Below are 16,347 nucleotides of genomic sequence, written 5' to 3'. Positions count from 1 at the left end.
ATGACCAACACGATGGTAGAAGTGGTAATAAATGGTTAAATTCTGGATGTATTTTAAAGAGTTAGCCATGATAATTTTTATAATGGATTGGATGTGGAGTGCAAAAGAAAGAGGAATCATGGATGACTAGATGTAATGTTTGGGTATTAGCTCGGTAAATTTGATGTAGGTAAAATACTCTCCCAGCAAATTCCCAGTTGGGCATCGATGTGAAGCTTATTTGACTTATGACTAAAGCAACACCTTCCATGGAGCACTAAAGGTGAAAAAGTAGAATACATGTCTTCCAAATGACTCATGAAAACCTGCATTCTTCCTGACATGAATCATTATGTTCAAGGTATTTCTTTTAATTCATCATCTCCGACAAGAAAAGGAAAAGGTAAAAAGAGCCAATTTTCTCAGTTAAATTTGCATCAGAAGAGAATAGTTTTGTTTTGTTTTGTTTTTGACACAGAGTCTCGCTCTGTTGCCCAGGCTGGAGTGCAATAGCGTGATCTCAGCTCACTGCAAGCTCCCCCTCCTGGATTCATGTCATCCTCCTGCCTCAGCCTCCCAAGTAGTTGGGAGTACAAGCGCCTACCACGCCTATTTTTTTTGTATTTTTAGTAGAGATGGGGTTTCACCATGTTAGCCAGGATGGTCTCAATCTCCTGACCTCGTGATCTGCCCTCCTTGGCCTCCCAAAGTGCTGGGATTACAGGTGTGAGCCACCACGCCTGGCTGAGAATAGAATTTTTAATACCAGAAAAATACTTATTACTTTTCTTGTAATTATTGCTTCTAATAGTTTTTAAATATGCAGGTATTTCACTTTACATTAATCATTAAAACAAAAACATTCCTCACATAAGAGACAAAAGGTGGACAGTTAGAGGAAAATTACCCTACTCCATTTCTTCCATCTTCAGAACTTAACTCCCACATTCTGGATCATGTTTTTGCATTTTAAAGCAATTACTATTAACTACATAAATCATTCTGTTTAGGGTGTGGAATATAAAAACTTACCTGTACTCTGAGATAAAGAAAAGGTTTGTATTTCCTAAAAACATAATTTAATAACTTTTATTTAGGAGCAATGTAACCTGTTGCATTTTCATGTGTAACAATGATATGGACAGAAAACAGGAAAATACGGGGTAGAAGAGGGCGGTTCCCTGGCAAAGGCCCTACTCTCAAGCTTAGAAACCCACGGCCCTAACTGGGAACAGATATTCCTGTTTTCACACCCAAAAAGTTGCCTTTTGGCTCACCATACCCCCCTATCCTGTACCCATATAAACCTCAGGCCCCAGGCTCCAGCAGCAGATAAGCAGAAAAACAAACATAGCAGAACTGCGCAGTAGAGAAGGAGAGAAGGGAAGGTGTGTCTGAATGTTGAGTTTGGCTGGAGGTGATGGGAGAGATCAGCTCGTGGATGGCTAAACTCCAGGGGAAGATCATCTTCCCACTCCATCCCCCTTCCAGTTCCCCACCCAGCCCATTGAAAGCCACATCCACCACTCAATAAAAGCCCCACATTCACCCTTCAAGTGCATGTGTGACCTGATTCTTCCTGGACTTCAAACAAGAGCTTGTGTGACAAGGGGGCACTGAGAGGCTAGCACTTAAGCCATCCTCGGACAGCAGAGCTAAAAGAGCACCATAACATTGGGGCTTCAGCAGTCACAGGCACCCACACCTAGACGCTGCCATGGGGCTGGAGCCCAAAAGTTCTCACCCCACTTCCTGCACCTGCCCATATGTGTGCTCCCTGCCTAATAAGGGTTTTGAGCTTGCAGTGGCCTGAATACAGAGTCACACCTCTGTTGCATGTCCTGTGAGGGGTGTCAGGGAACATTGCTGTTTCAATAAGATTTGTTCAAAACCTATAGCATTCCTTAGAGTTTTTAAATTATCTTAACACTTCTTTGGCCCTTCTTGCCCTGTTTCTAAAGGTGTGCCCTGTGTCCCATGTTTGTCTTTTATTGTAAATCACACCAAATCCTTTTTGGATACAGACACTGTCTGAGTAATAAATGAATGCAAAGATATGTATTAACTTTTACATATCTATATTGCACTTTGTATTCTTTGTCTTAATCTCCATTTAACCTTTTATTGTACAAAAGTATTTAACGATTCCAAAATTTAAAGATGTTTATTTTTTTAGAACCTTTTCTAATGAAGATTAAGCACATAAGATTTCCTATACAAAAATAAAACCACAGCCATGCCTACCTGCTGCAAGCTATGTTTTCACTTGACTCCACAGGTTAATACTTTTGATTTTAAAATGACTTACCTTCTTTGTAGTGCTATGAGAAACTTGCATTAGCTATTTATGTATGTATTAATTATTATAAAAGCTTGGAACAGAATGTCACTTATCAAGTAGCTAAACTTGGCAAGAGACTTTAAATTCTAGAAAGATTGTCTTCTAATGGAGGACAGAAGTCGGCTGAGGAATAGTGTTTGTGTAACAAAAGGGAGTTTCAATTTCAAAAAAGTGAAAAAAACATTTTGAAGTTATAGGAAAAAAAAGCAAGGTTGTATATAAAAAGGTACACGTTTAGGAACTACACCAATATTTGATTAACAGATGATAGGAAGGTTAAAGTTTTTAACATGACATGCTCCAAATCTTTAAAATACTGTGAACAAATAGATGAAATAAAAGAAACTTTCACACAAGTTGGAAATGCTTTCTTTGGTAGTTGTGGACTAGATTTTTAGGTAAATTCCAACACAGTACCCTGCAAAGCGAACACAAAGAAGAGAATAAAAGCACACACACACACACAATGTGACTGTGACTTTGTGGCCTAGATTTCAAGGAAAAATACCAGAAATTCATTAAGATGTTGCTATAGTCGAAAAATAGCAGAGGAATCTCTGTACTATCCATGTTTCACCAATTGGCCATGTGAGGGAGAGCTCCCATATACACTGATACATTATCTTTGTCATTGTAATTGATGCCCAATAGTTTTCAACCCATCAAATGCAGTCCTGATGGAAGGGACATTTATTTATCTCCATGTAAGATGATCATCACTTAGAATCCCTAGCTGATCTCAAATTTCCTAACAGCTTAAATCACAATAGTGAAAAAAACAAAACAAAAACAAAAACATAGCACTACTAATTAATTTCCCAACTGCCAAAAGAAGATAGCATCTCACATACCTGAGAGCACTTGTGAGTGCCTGTGCCCGCTTACTGCGTTTAGATACTCTTTCCAAGTACCAGAGAGAAGACAGGTCATTATGCCCAGATTTTACTAGCTGACTAGGTCCCTTTTTCCTGGAATGGGTAGGGTTGACACTATCCAGAGATTCTGAGGGTCCAAGAAAGGAAGATATATTTATATTTCTCATAAAATAATGTTCTAGAACTTTAATGTGACTCATTATAGCCTTCACAGAGTCTGCATTTCGTAATGAAAAGCATTACAGAAGGTGTTTTTTCTTACATTAACATTCGTTTCACAATAAATTCTTCAAAGCATGAAATAATAATTTAAAGCAACTATGTCATGGCAGAGTCCTAATCCTATATTCGAAGTCTGTATAGGTCTCCAAAATTCTTGTCACCTAAAAATCTCCAGAGGACACAGTGAAACTAGGTCTCTGAGCTTCCAGATGCATTTAAAGGGGAAATAATACCAGACAAAATACAAAGTAAAATAATAAGTAAAACACATTATCATGAATAACTATGTGGTAATAAAGCAGATAACAATAATACATTTTTGTAAACACATAAAATCCCAAACTGGCACAATAAAAAATAGAATACTTACACAAAAAACCACAACAGAAATAGAAAGTAAAATTATCAGAGAATTACACATTGAAAGTTACTTATGCTGAGTAATTATAAGCAATAAGTTTCTCCCTGTATGTATATCAACATGCAAAAATACAGTTCTCTATATGACAAAAGAAAGTTGCAGTACTATTTAACATGACGCTAACATATATATGTGTGTGTATATACACACACACATACGCATGCTCACATGTTCTTAGAAAGAACAATCTTAAAAATGATACACCATATTGTTAAAAGTGGTTTCTTGGGTACTAATTGGAGCAGGAATTAGTTCAAGTTTATAGACCCTACATTTGTTTTAAATTCTTAATTTTATTAATTAAAAAAGTCTACATAAAAACAAAACGATGAAATATAAGGTCAAATTTAAAACAACATTGAAAATAATCAAATGAGTTTAGCCTTTCCAGATCACAAGGAAAGCTTCTAGAAAGTATAGAAGAAAACTGTCTGGATTCAGAGTCACACGTAGTGAAAAATTCATGCTTTATTATCTAAAACAGGACTGTATAGTCAGCTGGGAAGTGGGGAGGGAAAATATTTTAGCCCTTTTCTGTTACCTCCAAGTAGCTAAGGCACAGGATCTATACCAATTTGAAATCTGGGCAGCCAGTACCCTAACGGGTGAAGATGGCTTTTTTTAAGTAGACAAGAGTATACTATAGTCAGCTTCTTCTAGTCCATCAACATCCATCTTTCTACAATCATTTAGAAACAATTCCCGGCCGGGCACGGTGGCTCAAGCCTGTAATCCCAGCACTTTGGGAGGCCGAGGCGGGCGGATCACGAGGTCAGGAGATCAAGACCATCCTGGCTAATACGGTGAAACCCTGTCTCTACTAAAAAAATACAAAAAACTAGCCGGGCGAGGTGCCTGTAGTCCCAGCTACTCTGGAGGCTGAGGCAGGAGAATGGCGTGAACCCGGGAGGTGGAGCTTGCAGTGAGCTGAGATCTGACCACTGCACTCCAGCCTGGGCGGCAGAGCGAGACTCCGTCTCAAAAAAAAAAAAAAAAAAAAAAAAAAAAAAGAAGAAACAATTCCCGACTTAAAGCATGAGCAGGGGTAAAAAGAAATGAGGAATGATACATTGTATGTTAGCATGTATAGTTTCCTCAAATACAGCAGTATAATTGAATAATTGAAGGTCGCCACAGAAAAAGTCTCTAAGTAGTGTGTTTCTCATTGCTACATCTAGATAAAGAATAATGTACTGTCTCAGATTTTTCTAAGACATGCATTCTAAGAACAATACAGGGACAGTATGAGTCAATCCAGTAGTGTCTTAAAAAATGGATGCTGCAGAAAGTGGAAATTGAGATTGAGTCTGCACACGAACCTCTTTCTTAAATTAGTGTAATTTAAAATCTGACAGGAAGATACTATCAGTGTTTACAGAAAGGGGCAGCAATCAAATTGGGGCAAAATGAACTACCATTTAAGTTGTTGCTCCAGAAATAAAAATTCGCCTAACTCTGGGTTCCTGATTAGCACAGAGTGCATACATCACTCTAGATAAACACTAGTTGTTGATGGAATAATTCTTGCTAAAAACTGAAAAGTTTTTAAAAACGACAAGGACAAAACTCCACAATAAACCAAAAGAAATCATGATAATGTGGATGTTTATTTAAAACAAAAATAAAAAGAGACATGGCCTATGATCATGAAGATTCATAGGAAGAGTTTTCCTTTGTTAACGTGGAGATCTTGCAGGCTCACAGTGTGAACCTATGGCACCTTTGGACCTCTACTCTTCTAGACTGAGTGCTTCCTGAAGGCAGAAAAAATGTTTATCTCACCTTTGTATCCTGAGCACATCATCAACACAGAAACACACCTGTTCAACTGTAGGGTTTTAAAATATTTTTCCTGAAAATGTTTTGAACCAAGAGTCTATATTCCTGAAAATAAAATCAGTCTTTCTCATTGTCTCAAACAAGCTGATTAGTCGATGATGGGGGACATTGGTAGTTAGGTATACAGATGTGTTAATATACTCAGGAACTAGAATTTAGAGTTATTATGAGCAAAGAAAATCAGTTATCCAATCCTTGTTTGACAATAAGATGTTAAAAGTATTTTGAAAGTATAGAAAAACACACTGATTCCTCTTATAATCTATTTCCAATGTTATTGCAGATATTTAAGTCAAAGACTCATTGCAGAAAACTGTTAGCTTCTGTTCCAGAATCCCTGAGTGGTTAAGAGTACAGGCTCTGAATAGAGATTATGTGAATTAAGGCACAGACTCTAGCATTTAAAAACTGTGTGAACTTAGCTTATCAATCAAGCCTCAGATTTCTTATCAGAAAAATGGGTTGCTGTGAGGATCGAATACATGTTTAGTGCTTAGCACAGTACCTGGGATGTAGGCCGCCCTAAACATCTGCTGTATTGCCACACCTGCTTTGATTCTTTGCCTCATATCACTTTTTGGCTCAACTTAGGGCAAATAAATGAAACAGTTGAAATGTGTGCACTTATTTATTCTTCACTAATATTAAACCAGGTAATTTATATCTGTCTTTGGCAAATAACATATACAAATCTATACATATATTAAATGTTTGTATAAAATTGAATATTCATGATTTTAACTTTGACAAACACTGTCAGGTAAAAGTCAAATTATTTTACTAAGTTAACATCTCATTCAATCAGTTGTAAGTTGTAATACTGGCATATTTTACAGGAGACTATTAGAAAAGGATCATATTAAGTCACTAACATTATAAATCTGACCACTTTATTAGGTTGAGGTGAAACAGAGAAATCTCTACTATCCTGGAGAGAAACAAGCAATCAAACCATGTATTACATGTTTAAAGAAGTGAATTTATCCTAAAATCATCAGTATCGGCACCCTAACAAAACAACTTTGCCATTTCTACTTAAAGTACACTATAGCTTGATCAGACAAACACTTATCTCAGCAGTACTTGTTAAAGCAGGTCTGTTTGTGCAAAAGCAAAACAGAAAGCAAAATAAAATCTATAGCCATTATTTACCTTGCACCCAGTAAAAGACAAGAGATTTAAAGAAAGGACATTTTCTAATCCCATACCCATGCTAAAATCATCAACATTGCTGATACAAAACTCAGGGCAGGAAAAGAAGCTCAAACAGGGATGGTGAGTGGCAACATTTTATGTATGCTAAATTGGATGGCAATATTAGATTACATCTTCTGCGACTGTGGTGTCAAAAATCTGATAGCAAATTTGATTGTCCGTTCCATTTGTGACATTGTATGACTTGATGAAGCATTCCAACCACGGATATGCATCTACAAAAACAAAAACAAAAAAAGGTATTTAACCATTAAAACAAAATAAATAACTCTGAAATAGGTACCTAAGCTTACCACTGAGCTAGAAAAATTAATATTTATTTTGGCTTGAAAAGTAAAAACGTCCCTTCCAAATTTAACAGTATTCTCTCTCCAAAATACATGCTAGATTCATGTTATTGTTTTGGAGCAATTGTGACTAATCTGAATTTTTTGTCACAAACAGGTAATAGTGATTACACCTTGGGTTTCAAAATGGTTAGTATATATTTTAAAAATCTAAAATAGTGGTTAAAATGGGTCTACCAGGCCCATGCTTTCGGATATAAAGATTTACTTCTAGAAATCTATCCAAAAGAATCCAAACAGCTAACACAAATTAAAACTGACAACAAATAAAGGTATTCAAGTTAAACTTTGTTACAGATCAACACAAATTTCTATCATTATGTAACTATTATAAGATGCAAAGATTGACCAGGAAGAGTAAAGCCTGATTTAAAATAATATATAAAAATTAAACCAGCTGCTAAATCTACAGCTGGTAAAATTTCCTACAATAAAACATTGTTAGAAAAATCAAATTGTCTTAATATGACTTAGATCTGCAAGTTTCAACATAAGCACAAATATGGTCACAGAAGGAAAATTCAGTGGCAGTAGGTATAAGCAGTACAATTTGAAATGAGGAGGATCTGGTTTATTAATCAAATGTTTATTCAGAAAACAAAGCTCATAAAAAATTGGTAAAACAAAAGCTTGTAAAATGTGAAACTAGTTAACACTAAATAAAAAAATTCATCCATGAATTAAATTGGATAATTGTAGTTTGTTACAGAAAATGTTTACTGCCAACAATTTATCACTTTTGGTCTAATTTCAACTAAAATGCTTGTAGCATGACAATGTCAAATGTGCTTGTGATCAAAGCTACCCCCCTTTCCTATATTTAAAAATATTTTTAAAATCTTTTGACTGCAAGAATTATGATTCATAACTATTTTATCCTTGCCACTCTCTTCATCAAAGGTTGATCATACAGTAATCAGTCATTACTTAGTAATTCATTTGAAGCAAAGCTTTCAGACTTCTAAAAGTCCACAGAGTACATATATGCTAGTGCTATCTCAAGTAAAAGAACTGTAGGATTGTTAAAATATTCTTGCCTACCAATTTTTATTCCTGGAGGACAAAACATATCCATGATCATATCTATACTTTTCTGAAGGTCATCATCCATTAGAACTTCGGATGCTGGGATCTGGAAGAATTTGTCCTTAAAAATGTTTCATGAGAGGAAAAAAAAATGAAATATCTTTTTAATGTTATTATTAACACATATTTCAATATTGTCCAATTAAAAGATAATCTAGACAGCTTTCCTCTATCAAGACTGTAGAATTCATAAACTAGAATGCTGGTCTCAACTCCAAAATCTTATTTACTACTTTAATCTTAAAATAGCTTTGAGATATACATAATCAAGTAAATTGCTCTGATTTAATAATGATGATGGTAATAATGATTTTAAAACAATGAGGCTGACTATTCTCTTTGTGCATAGAAAAAACATCTTGTGCTAAGCTTAAATGAATATAACATATAGTATATGTATTATACAGTTATTTAATTTTTCTCTTCCCTATTAGGTTATAAGTTTCAAGAAGGAAGGAATTTTGCTTACTTTGTTCACTGCTGTCTCTCCATCACATAGGATAGTACCTAGTACACAGCAGGTGCTCATTAAATATTTAATGAAAGGTTAAATGAACTGTGTAAGTGGGAGAAAAATTCTCCTCTCAACTATACCTCAGCTCTTTTCCAATCCATGTAGTAAACATTTTAACTTTACCCTAAGAGAGGTATGGGCTTTGACCTTAGCTTGTGGAACGTAATCTCTAAGCCCTTTCCATGTCACACTTGACAGAAGCATTTTTGCCTGGAAGCCTTAGGTCACTATGAAGAGTTTAACAGTATGATGTAGGGTGAGAACTTTGAAGCATGTGGTATCACGTTGATCTCAAGAGCGGCTGAAGACTGTGATCAGCCATATGCGCAGTCAACCAAATCTACATGATAGAGTCCCACTAAAATCTTTTAGCAGAGCTTCCCTATCTGGCAATGTATTACATATATTGCTACACACTGTTGCAGGTAAAGTAACGGTCCACAACTCAATGGGGAGAGGACAACCATAAGCTCCATGTCTGGAACTTTCCTGGACTCGGTCCTGTACATCTCTTTCATTATTTGATTTTAATGTACATCCGTTAGCTGTAATAATCTGTAACTGTAAGTATAATAGTTTTCAGTGAGTTCTAGGAGTCTTGTGAATTATCAAATCTAAGAGTGGCCTTGGGGACTTCCAGTTGCAAACTTTATACAATAATATCTACCTTCCCTGTCAAAGTAACTTCATTTCCTCTAATATGAAATGTGGAGGTTTAAAAAGTATGATCAAGGCCGGGCGTGGTGGCTCACGCCTGTAATCCCAGCACTTTGGGAGGCCAAGGCGGGTGGATCACAAGGTCAGGAGTTCAAGACCAGCCTGGCCAAGATGGTGAAACCCTGTCTCTAATAAAAATACAAAAATTAGCCAGGCATGGTGGCGCATACCTGTAGTCCCAGCTATGGGAGGCTGAGGCAGAGAACTCCTTGAACCTGGGAGGCGGAGGTTGCAGTGAGCCGAGATCATGCCACTGCACTCCAGCCTGGGCGACAGAGAAAGACTCCATCTCAAAAAACAAACAAACAATAGTACAACAAAATGTTGATTACAAATAACGCTTCTATAGTGTAGCCATACCCCTGCATTTTGGCTGTGGTATAGGGAATGACTCTTTAAATCCCTGTTCCTTAATTTTCCACTATTCAACTGTTAAGATTTAGTGTCAAATAAAAAAAGAGATACATACACAGATGATTCAAAATTTATGTGCTCATATTTTACTTATATTTTTAAGTTGCCTTAAGTCCTTTTAGGAATAAAGCAGATATGAATACATGTATTCAATTTTTTAAATATTATTTTTTAATTAAAAATATCTTTACTACCTCTGATACTTACAGAATCCATGAGATAGGCTTCTAGTACTCCTGTTCCATCATCAAGTGTAAATGTCATAACAAACACATATTGAAGGGGTACAATACCCAGGACTAGTGAAGGAAAAAAAGATCAAACCATATGAGTCTGCTATTCGTTATTATCAAGGTAAAGTTAAAATTGTTTTATGATAGTATAGACCTGTAAATTTTATTTACTAAAATAACTCAAGGTACAAAGAAAAATTTGGCATTATCTCCAGGTAGACAGTGTCAGAACTGAATTGGAGGACACCCAGCTGGCACCTGCTGAGGGACTACCTGCTTAATGTGTGGGTGAAAACCCCTATGCGTTTGGTCACATAAGTCTCCTGTGCTGATTGCTGTGGTGTCACAGCAGAGGACAAACAGTTTGTGTTTTTAACTTCACAGATACTCAACCTATAATTAAGCTCATTTAGCAGATTCATTTTGGAACATTTCACTATACCTACATAGGGAGAATATCTTATGTTAAGCAATTTAATCTTTTTTGATTAAATATTAATGTATATTTAAAATGAGTTGACACCCTCACACCTGTATTCCCAGCACTTTGGGAGGCTGAGGTGGGTGGATCACCCGACAGGAGTTCAAGATTAGCCTGGTCGGCCGGGCGCGGTGGCTCAAGCCTGTAATCCCAGCACTTTGGGAGGCCGAGGCGGGCGGATCACGAGGTCAGGAGATCGAGACCATCCTGGCTAACACTGTGAAACCCCGTCTCTACTAAAAAATACAAAAAAAAAAAACAAACTAGCCGGGCGAGGTAGCGGGCGCCTGTAGTCCCAGCTACTCGGAGGCTGAGGCAGGAGAATGGCGGTAAACCCGGGAGGCGGAGCTTGCAGTGAGCTGAGATCCGGCCACTGCACTCCAGCCCGGGCGACAGAGCGAGACTCCGTCTCAAAAAAAAAAAAAAAAAAAAAAAAGATTAGCCTGGTCAACATGACGAAACCCTGTCTCTACTAAAAATACCAAAAAAATAGCTAGGTACAGTAACATAAACCTATAATCCCAGCTCCTCTGGAAGATGAGGCATGAGAAATGCCTGAACCTGGGAGGCGGAGGTTGCAGTGAGCGGAGGTTGCAGTAAGCGGAGATTGCACCACTGCACTCCAGCCTGGGCGACAGAGTAAGACTGTGTCTCAAAATAAATAAATAAATAAATAAAATAAATAAAAGAGTTGATAGCCTCCATAGAAACCACAAAAAGTGATTCATGAAATACAACTCATTGCATGTTAGTTTTATGAAAGATAAAATTAAAATACAGAATGTTCTAAAAAATAGCATGCAGTTAAATACCATTTTAGCATGCCTCTCTCCATTGTAAGCTAGGGGAATAATTTGTAATTTTAAAAAAGAAAAAAGGGATATCATCTGGTTGAATGGACAAGAATGTCAGAATCTGAGATTTAATAATTTGGTAAGATGAGGAAGAAATAAGAAATTAGAGATACTGGGTAACATGAAAATTCACAGGTTTAGATAAACATCTTCTTGTTTGGAAATGAAGATACTCAATTTACCGAATGTTTTATTAGCTTCTATCTGTGGAACCCATATTTAAACAGTAGGACTAATTTAAGAGGGCAAGTAAGAATAAATTAGGACATACAGACATGAACTAGGGCATACAAAAGACACTACTACAGGGGAACTGATTTTTAGGCTTCAAAAGGTCTCAATAGATTAAAACTGTGAACTAAAACTAAGAAAGATGAACTTAGCAACTACTCCCAGGAACCATAAAAACAAAAATATTACATTAAGAATAGAATGAAGAGACCAAGTTCAAGAAGCTCATGTGACAGAAAAAACAAAATTACATTAAGAATAGAATGAGGAGACCAAGTTCAAGAAGTTCATGTGACAGGAACCCAGGATTTCAACGGACCACAAATAAAACATGAGATGGCTGTATTAAAAAGGAAAGAAAACAAAACCAAGTGTACAAATAAATAGCTACACAATGACATTTCAGGTTAGTAGAAGTGGAGTGTCCAGTTTTAGGTAAAAAATAATTTCACTCTGTTCTGAATTGGCCAAACAACATCTGCAGCACAATGTCCAGCTCTGAATGCCAAATTCTGAGAAGAGCACTAGTAAAGTGGAATGCTTACTGAGGAGGAAAAACAAAATAGTAAGGCATGGGTGAAAGTACAAACAAATGTGACGGTGCCTGCTTGAAGAAATAGACTAAAGAAAGGCCTGGCAGATATCTTTAAATTTACAAAGTCTGTTTATCTTACAGAAGAAGGAATAGGTATACAAAGAAAGAATAGGTATACTTTCAGGTATACTGAAACATAAACAGGTGGAATAACCTTGTATACAAACAGTTAAAATTGCAGGGCATGGAAATTTAGCTAACCTTCTGCCACTGAAGAAGGAATCCACGATGTTTTATCGACCAACGAATTTAGATTTTGTATGGATCTCAAATTAGAACACTGCTTACATCTGAAATGTATAAAAGAAAGAACGATAAATATTTAAAAATAATTTAGCTTGTTTAATTGTTGTAACTTTTTACTGCTCAAACGTGTAGTTTTAAAATATAAATTATTAAACAGAAGAATACTGCATCCCCTATATTGTAATGTGCTTGCTTGTTTCACAAGAGAATTATGAAGGAGTAAGCTTGTTACATAAAGGCAATAAAAAAGGCAGTATAAGATTCAGAATAAACAACTCTAAATTGAGAACAGGGTGCTGGGTTCCAGGTCCAAATCATTAATTAATTTTGCTCTCAATTTCCCTATTTGTTAAAATGAAAAGTTGAAGAAAATGATCATCTCTAAGAATTCTCTGATTCTATGAGCAATTTTTTTTTTTAAGATAAGGTCTCAGTCTATCACCCAGGCACTGCCACCTTTGCCTCCTGGGCTCAAGTGAGCCTCCCACTTCAGCCTTCCAAGTAACTAGAACCACAGCTGCACACCACTATGACTGGGTAATTTTTGTAATTTTGTAGAGACAGGGTCTTGCCACAATGCCCAGGCTGGTCTCGAACTTCTGAGCTCAAGCCATCTGCCTGCCTTGGCCTCTCAAAGTACTGGGATTACAGGCGTGAGCCACCATGTCCGGCCTCTGTAAGTAATATCTTAATAAATTCAAAGTGTTAATAAATATGGCAAATAGAGAAAAATTACTAAACAGTCAGAACATGCAAGATTCTAGATAATGAATATTTTTAGTAAGCACATATCCAGAGGTTTGTAGTTTATGATGCCTAATTCCAGAGTTAACTTTTGAAATGTATGTAAGTCTAAGACTACACAATACACTAAAGTTGTGCATTGTATAGTACAGGTATTTTGCTTTACCTGAATACCAACGTATTTTAAATATGAGTAATTTATTTTTTATTATGCATCATCATAATATTTATGAGATGTTAAGAAAATATACTTGAAAAGATATACTTGAATAAAAATAAAAGTTTAAAAGGTACATGCACATTTGTTCTCATTTGCACTTTGAGGAAAACCATATTGCATCTTATCCCCTTCTACTCATGAAACAAATAGATGTTTCTTTTCTAACAAAAGATGTTAATTTAACGAAAGAATATTATTGCCTAAGAAAAAGACTATGATATTGATTAGCATTAGACATTATTAAAGTAAGTAGAGTATAAAAATTAAAAATTAAGGATATTAAGTCAAAATTAAATACAGAACTACTTACTTCCAAAGCAGCGAAAGAGGAAACAAAAAATTAGAAACATAAACTAAATATATCAATAACTTAAGAACATATTTAAACTCAACTATTAAAACTAAAATTTAGCCATAAGCTTTTACGTATGAGTGACATACAAAACAGAATGCCAGAAACTTGAAAGCAAAGGGATGAGAGTAAGCTATAAAGCAATTACCAAATAAAAAATTTTTAAAAACCTATAAAACACAAGAACCTGTAAAATTAAAAAGGCATGGAATACACTCGAAGTATGGATGAAACTGACAAAAGATTAGTATCTCTAACACAGAAAGAAACCTTACAATCAATTACATGTATGTGTGCTCACACATGAACCAAAAAAGAAATCAGTAACCACACAGAAAAACAGGCAAAAGATGTGAACATGGAATTCACAGAGTAGGAAACCTATATAGTTGATAAACACGGGGGCTGCTTAAACACACTAGACATCTAGGAAATACAAACGAAAACATCATGGATACCATCTGATGCTCACTGGAAAGTTACAAGTTAGACTAATGCCAAGTATCAGACAGAAATAGACTAATACCAAGTGTTGGAGTGAACTTGGTAGAACTTGGTAGAAACTAAAATTTTATTAATTACTGATGGGACCATACATTGTTAAAACCACGGGAAGAACAATTTGGTATTTTTCCCATAAAGCAAAACTTACAATCCAGTAATTCTAATTCCAGGTAAACACCTTAGGAGTAACTTTCAAACATTTTTGTTAAGGACTCACAGTAAGAAATTCATTTAATATCGTATCTTAGTAATACATACATACACATACAATTGAAATGAAAGTTTAGGGAACAACAATGACCCTTACTATGTAAAATGTTCTCTATTATCCATTCCCTCTCATTCCATTTCTTACTACAACCACATCATATAATTAAAAAAAAAAAACTCATTTTATGACTATGTAAAATGTTCTCTATTATCCATTCCCTCTCATTCCATTTCTTACTACCACCACATCATATAATTAAAAAAAAAAAAAAAGAACTCATTTTATGACAAGGGAAATACACAAGAAAACATATAATGTGACTTCAGTACGGTCTGTAAATGAAACAATAAACACATATCCATTAATAGGAAAATAGGTTAATAAATTCTGATACTTCATAACATACTCCATAGACATTAAATAACCTAAATCTACATGCGTCAATAGGGGTAAATCTTGAAAAAAATAATGAATCAAAAAAAAAGCAAGCTTCAAAAGGCTTGGCATAGTATGAAACAGTTTATATAAATGTAAAAAATGAAAAATACACCACACTGCTTAAGAGTTCACACATATAATGAAGGCATAAAAACACTGATGAGAAGGATTTCATACAATCTTGGAAAAGTAGCTACCTCTGAGAAAAAAAGAGTTAGTTTGGAGGCCAAGGCAGGTGGATTGCTTGAACTCTGGAGTTCAAGACCAGCCTGGGCAACAGAGCAAAACCCCGTCTCTACAAAAAATACAAAAATTAGCCAGGTGTGGTGGTGTACACCTGTAGTCCCAGCTACTTGGGAGGCTGAGGTGGGAGGATTGCTTGAGTCCAGGATGTCAAGGTTACAATGAGCTGAAATCATGCCACTGCAGCCTGGGTGTCTGAGTGACACTCTGTCTCAAAAAAAAAAAGGGTCTGAAATAATGTTAAAATGTTAAGATTTCTTAAATCTAAATGGTGGATACATAATTATTGTGATGTTACTTTTTATATTTTTCTATAAGTTAAAATTATTTCATAATCCAAAAATAAAAATAAGAATCAATTAAAATATATACTGGTTTTTGATGATGAAACTCAAGTAATAAAAAATATAAAAATGTCTTAAAATCTGAAGTGTGAACAACATTTGCCTTAGTTTTGAAGCAACTAGTAAAAAAGTCGACAGCCTTGGTTGGGTGCGGTGGCTCATGCCTGTAATCCCAGCACTTTGGGAAGCCGAGGTGGGCAGATCACCTAAGGTCAGGAGGTCAAGACCAGCTGGCCAACATGGCGAAACCTCGTTTCTAATAAAAATACAAAAAAATCAGCCGGGTGTTAGTGGTGCGTGCCTGTAGTCCCAGCTACTCGGGGGGCTGAGACACAAGAATCGCTTGAACCTGGGAGGCAGAGGTTGCAGTGAGTTGAGATCATGCCACTGCACTCCAGCCTGGGCAATAGAGCAAAACTCCATCTCAAAAAAAAAAAAAAAAAGAAAAGAAGGGGGCCTTAAGGTGTAGGGAGACCCCCTGAAACTATTGCTATGTAATAGATTGCTATGGTGCTATGGTTCATTTAAATCAGAGAAAAGGTGGAAATGTAGGAAGACACCCTGAAACTATTGCTACGGAAGAAAAGATGAAATGCTCCTGATTACTATAAATACAAAATTGCATGCAGGCTTGTGTAAAGACAATGACAGGTTGGACTGCCAGAATCAGCCAACAGCGCG

The 16,347-nt window shown here is 35.9% G+C and overlaps 1 protein-coding gene across 5 annotated transcripts in view; it reads right to left on the bottom strand.

The window, feature by feature from the left end:
* Nucleotides 1-6,289: 6,289 nt before the first annotated feature.
* The window catches only part of POT1 (protection of telomeres 1), a 114,623-nt gene continuing 104,565 nt past the window's right edge, over nt 6,290-16,347 (bottom strand). For 3 of the 5 annotated variants that reach the window (XM_033192042.1, XM_033192038.1, XM_033192043.1), the window contains 4 exons: nt 12,566-12,654; nt 10,178-10,269; nt 8,281-8,386; nt 6,290-7,107 (listed from right to left, as the gene is read on the bottom strand). In XM_033192042.1, coding sequence (XP_033047933.1) covers nt 6,995-7,107; nt 8,281-8,386; nt 10,178-10,269; nt 12,566-12,654 — 400 coding nt within the window. In that variant the 3' untranslated portion in view covers nt 6,290-6,994. The remainder of the gene's footprint in view (nt 7,108-8,280; nt 8,387-10,177; nt 10,270-12,565; nt 12,655-16,347) is intronic. The other 2 variants (XM_033192040.1, XM_033192041.1) reach the window with 1 other exon arrangement.

The sequence above is a fragment of the Trachypithecus francoisi genome, unplaced genomic scaffold (assembly GCF_009764315.1).
Source record: "Trachypithecus francoisi isolate TF-2019V2 unplaced genomic scaffold, Tfra_2.0 Lachesis_group4, whole genome shotgun sequence".
NCBI lineage: Eukaryota > Metazoa > Chordata > Mammalia > Primates > Cercopithecidae > Trachypithecus > Trachypithecus francoisi.
The sequence above is the reverse complement of the archived record's forward strand: the minus strand, read 5'-3'. Positions and strand labels throughout refer to the sequence as shown.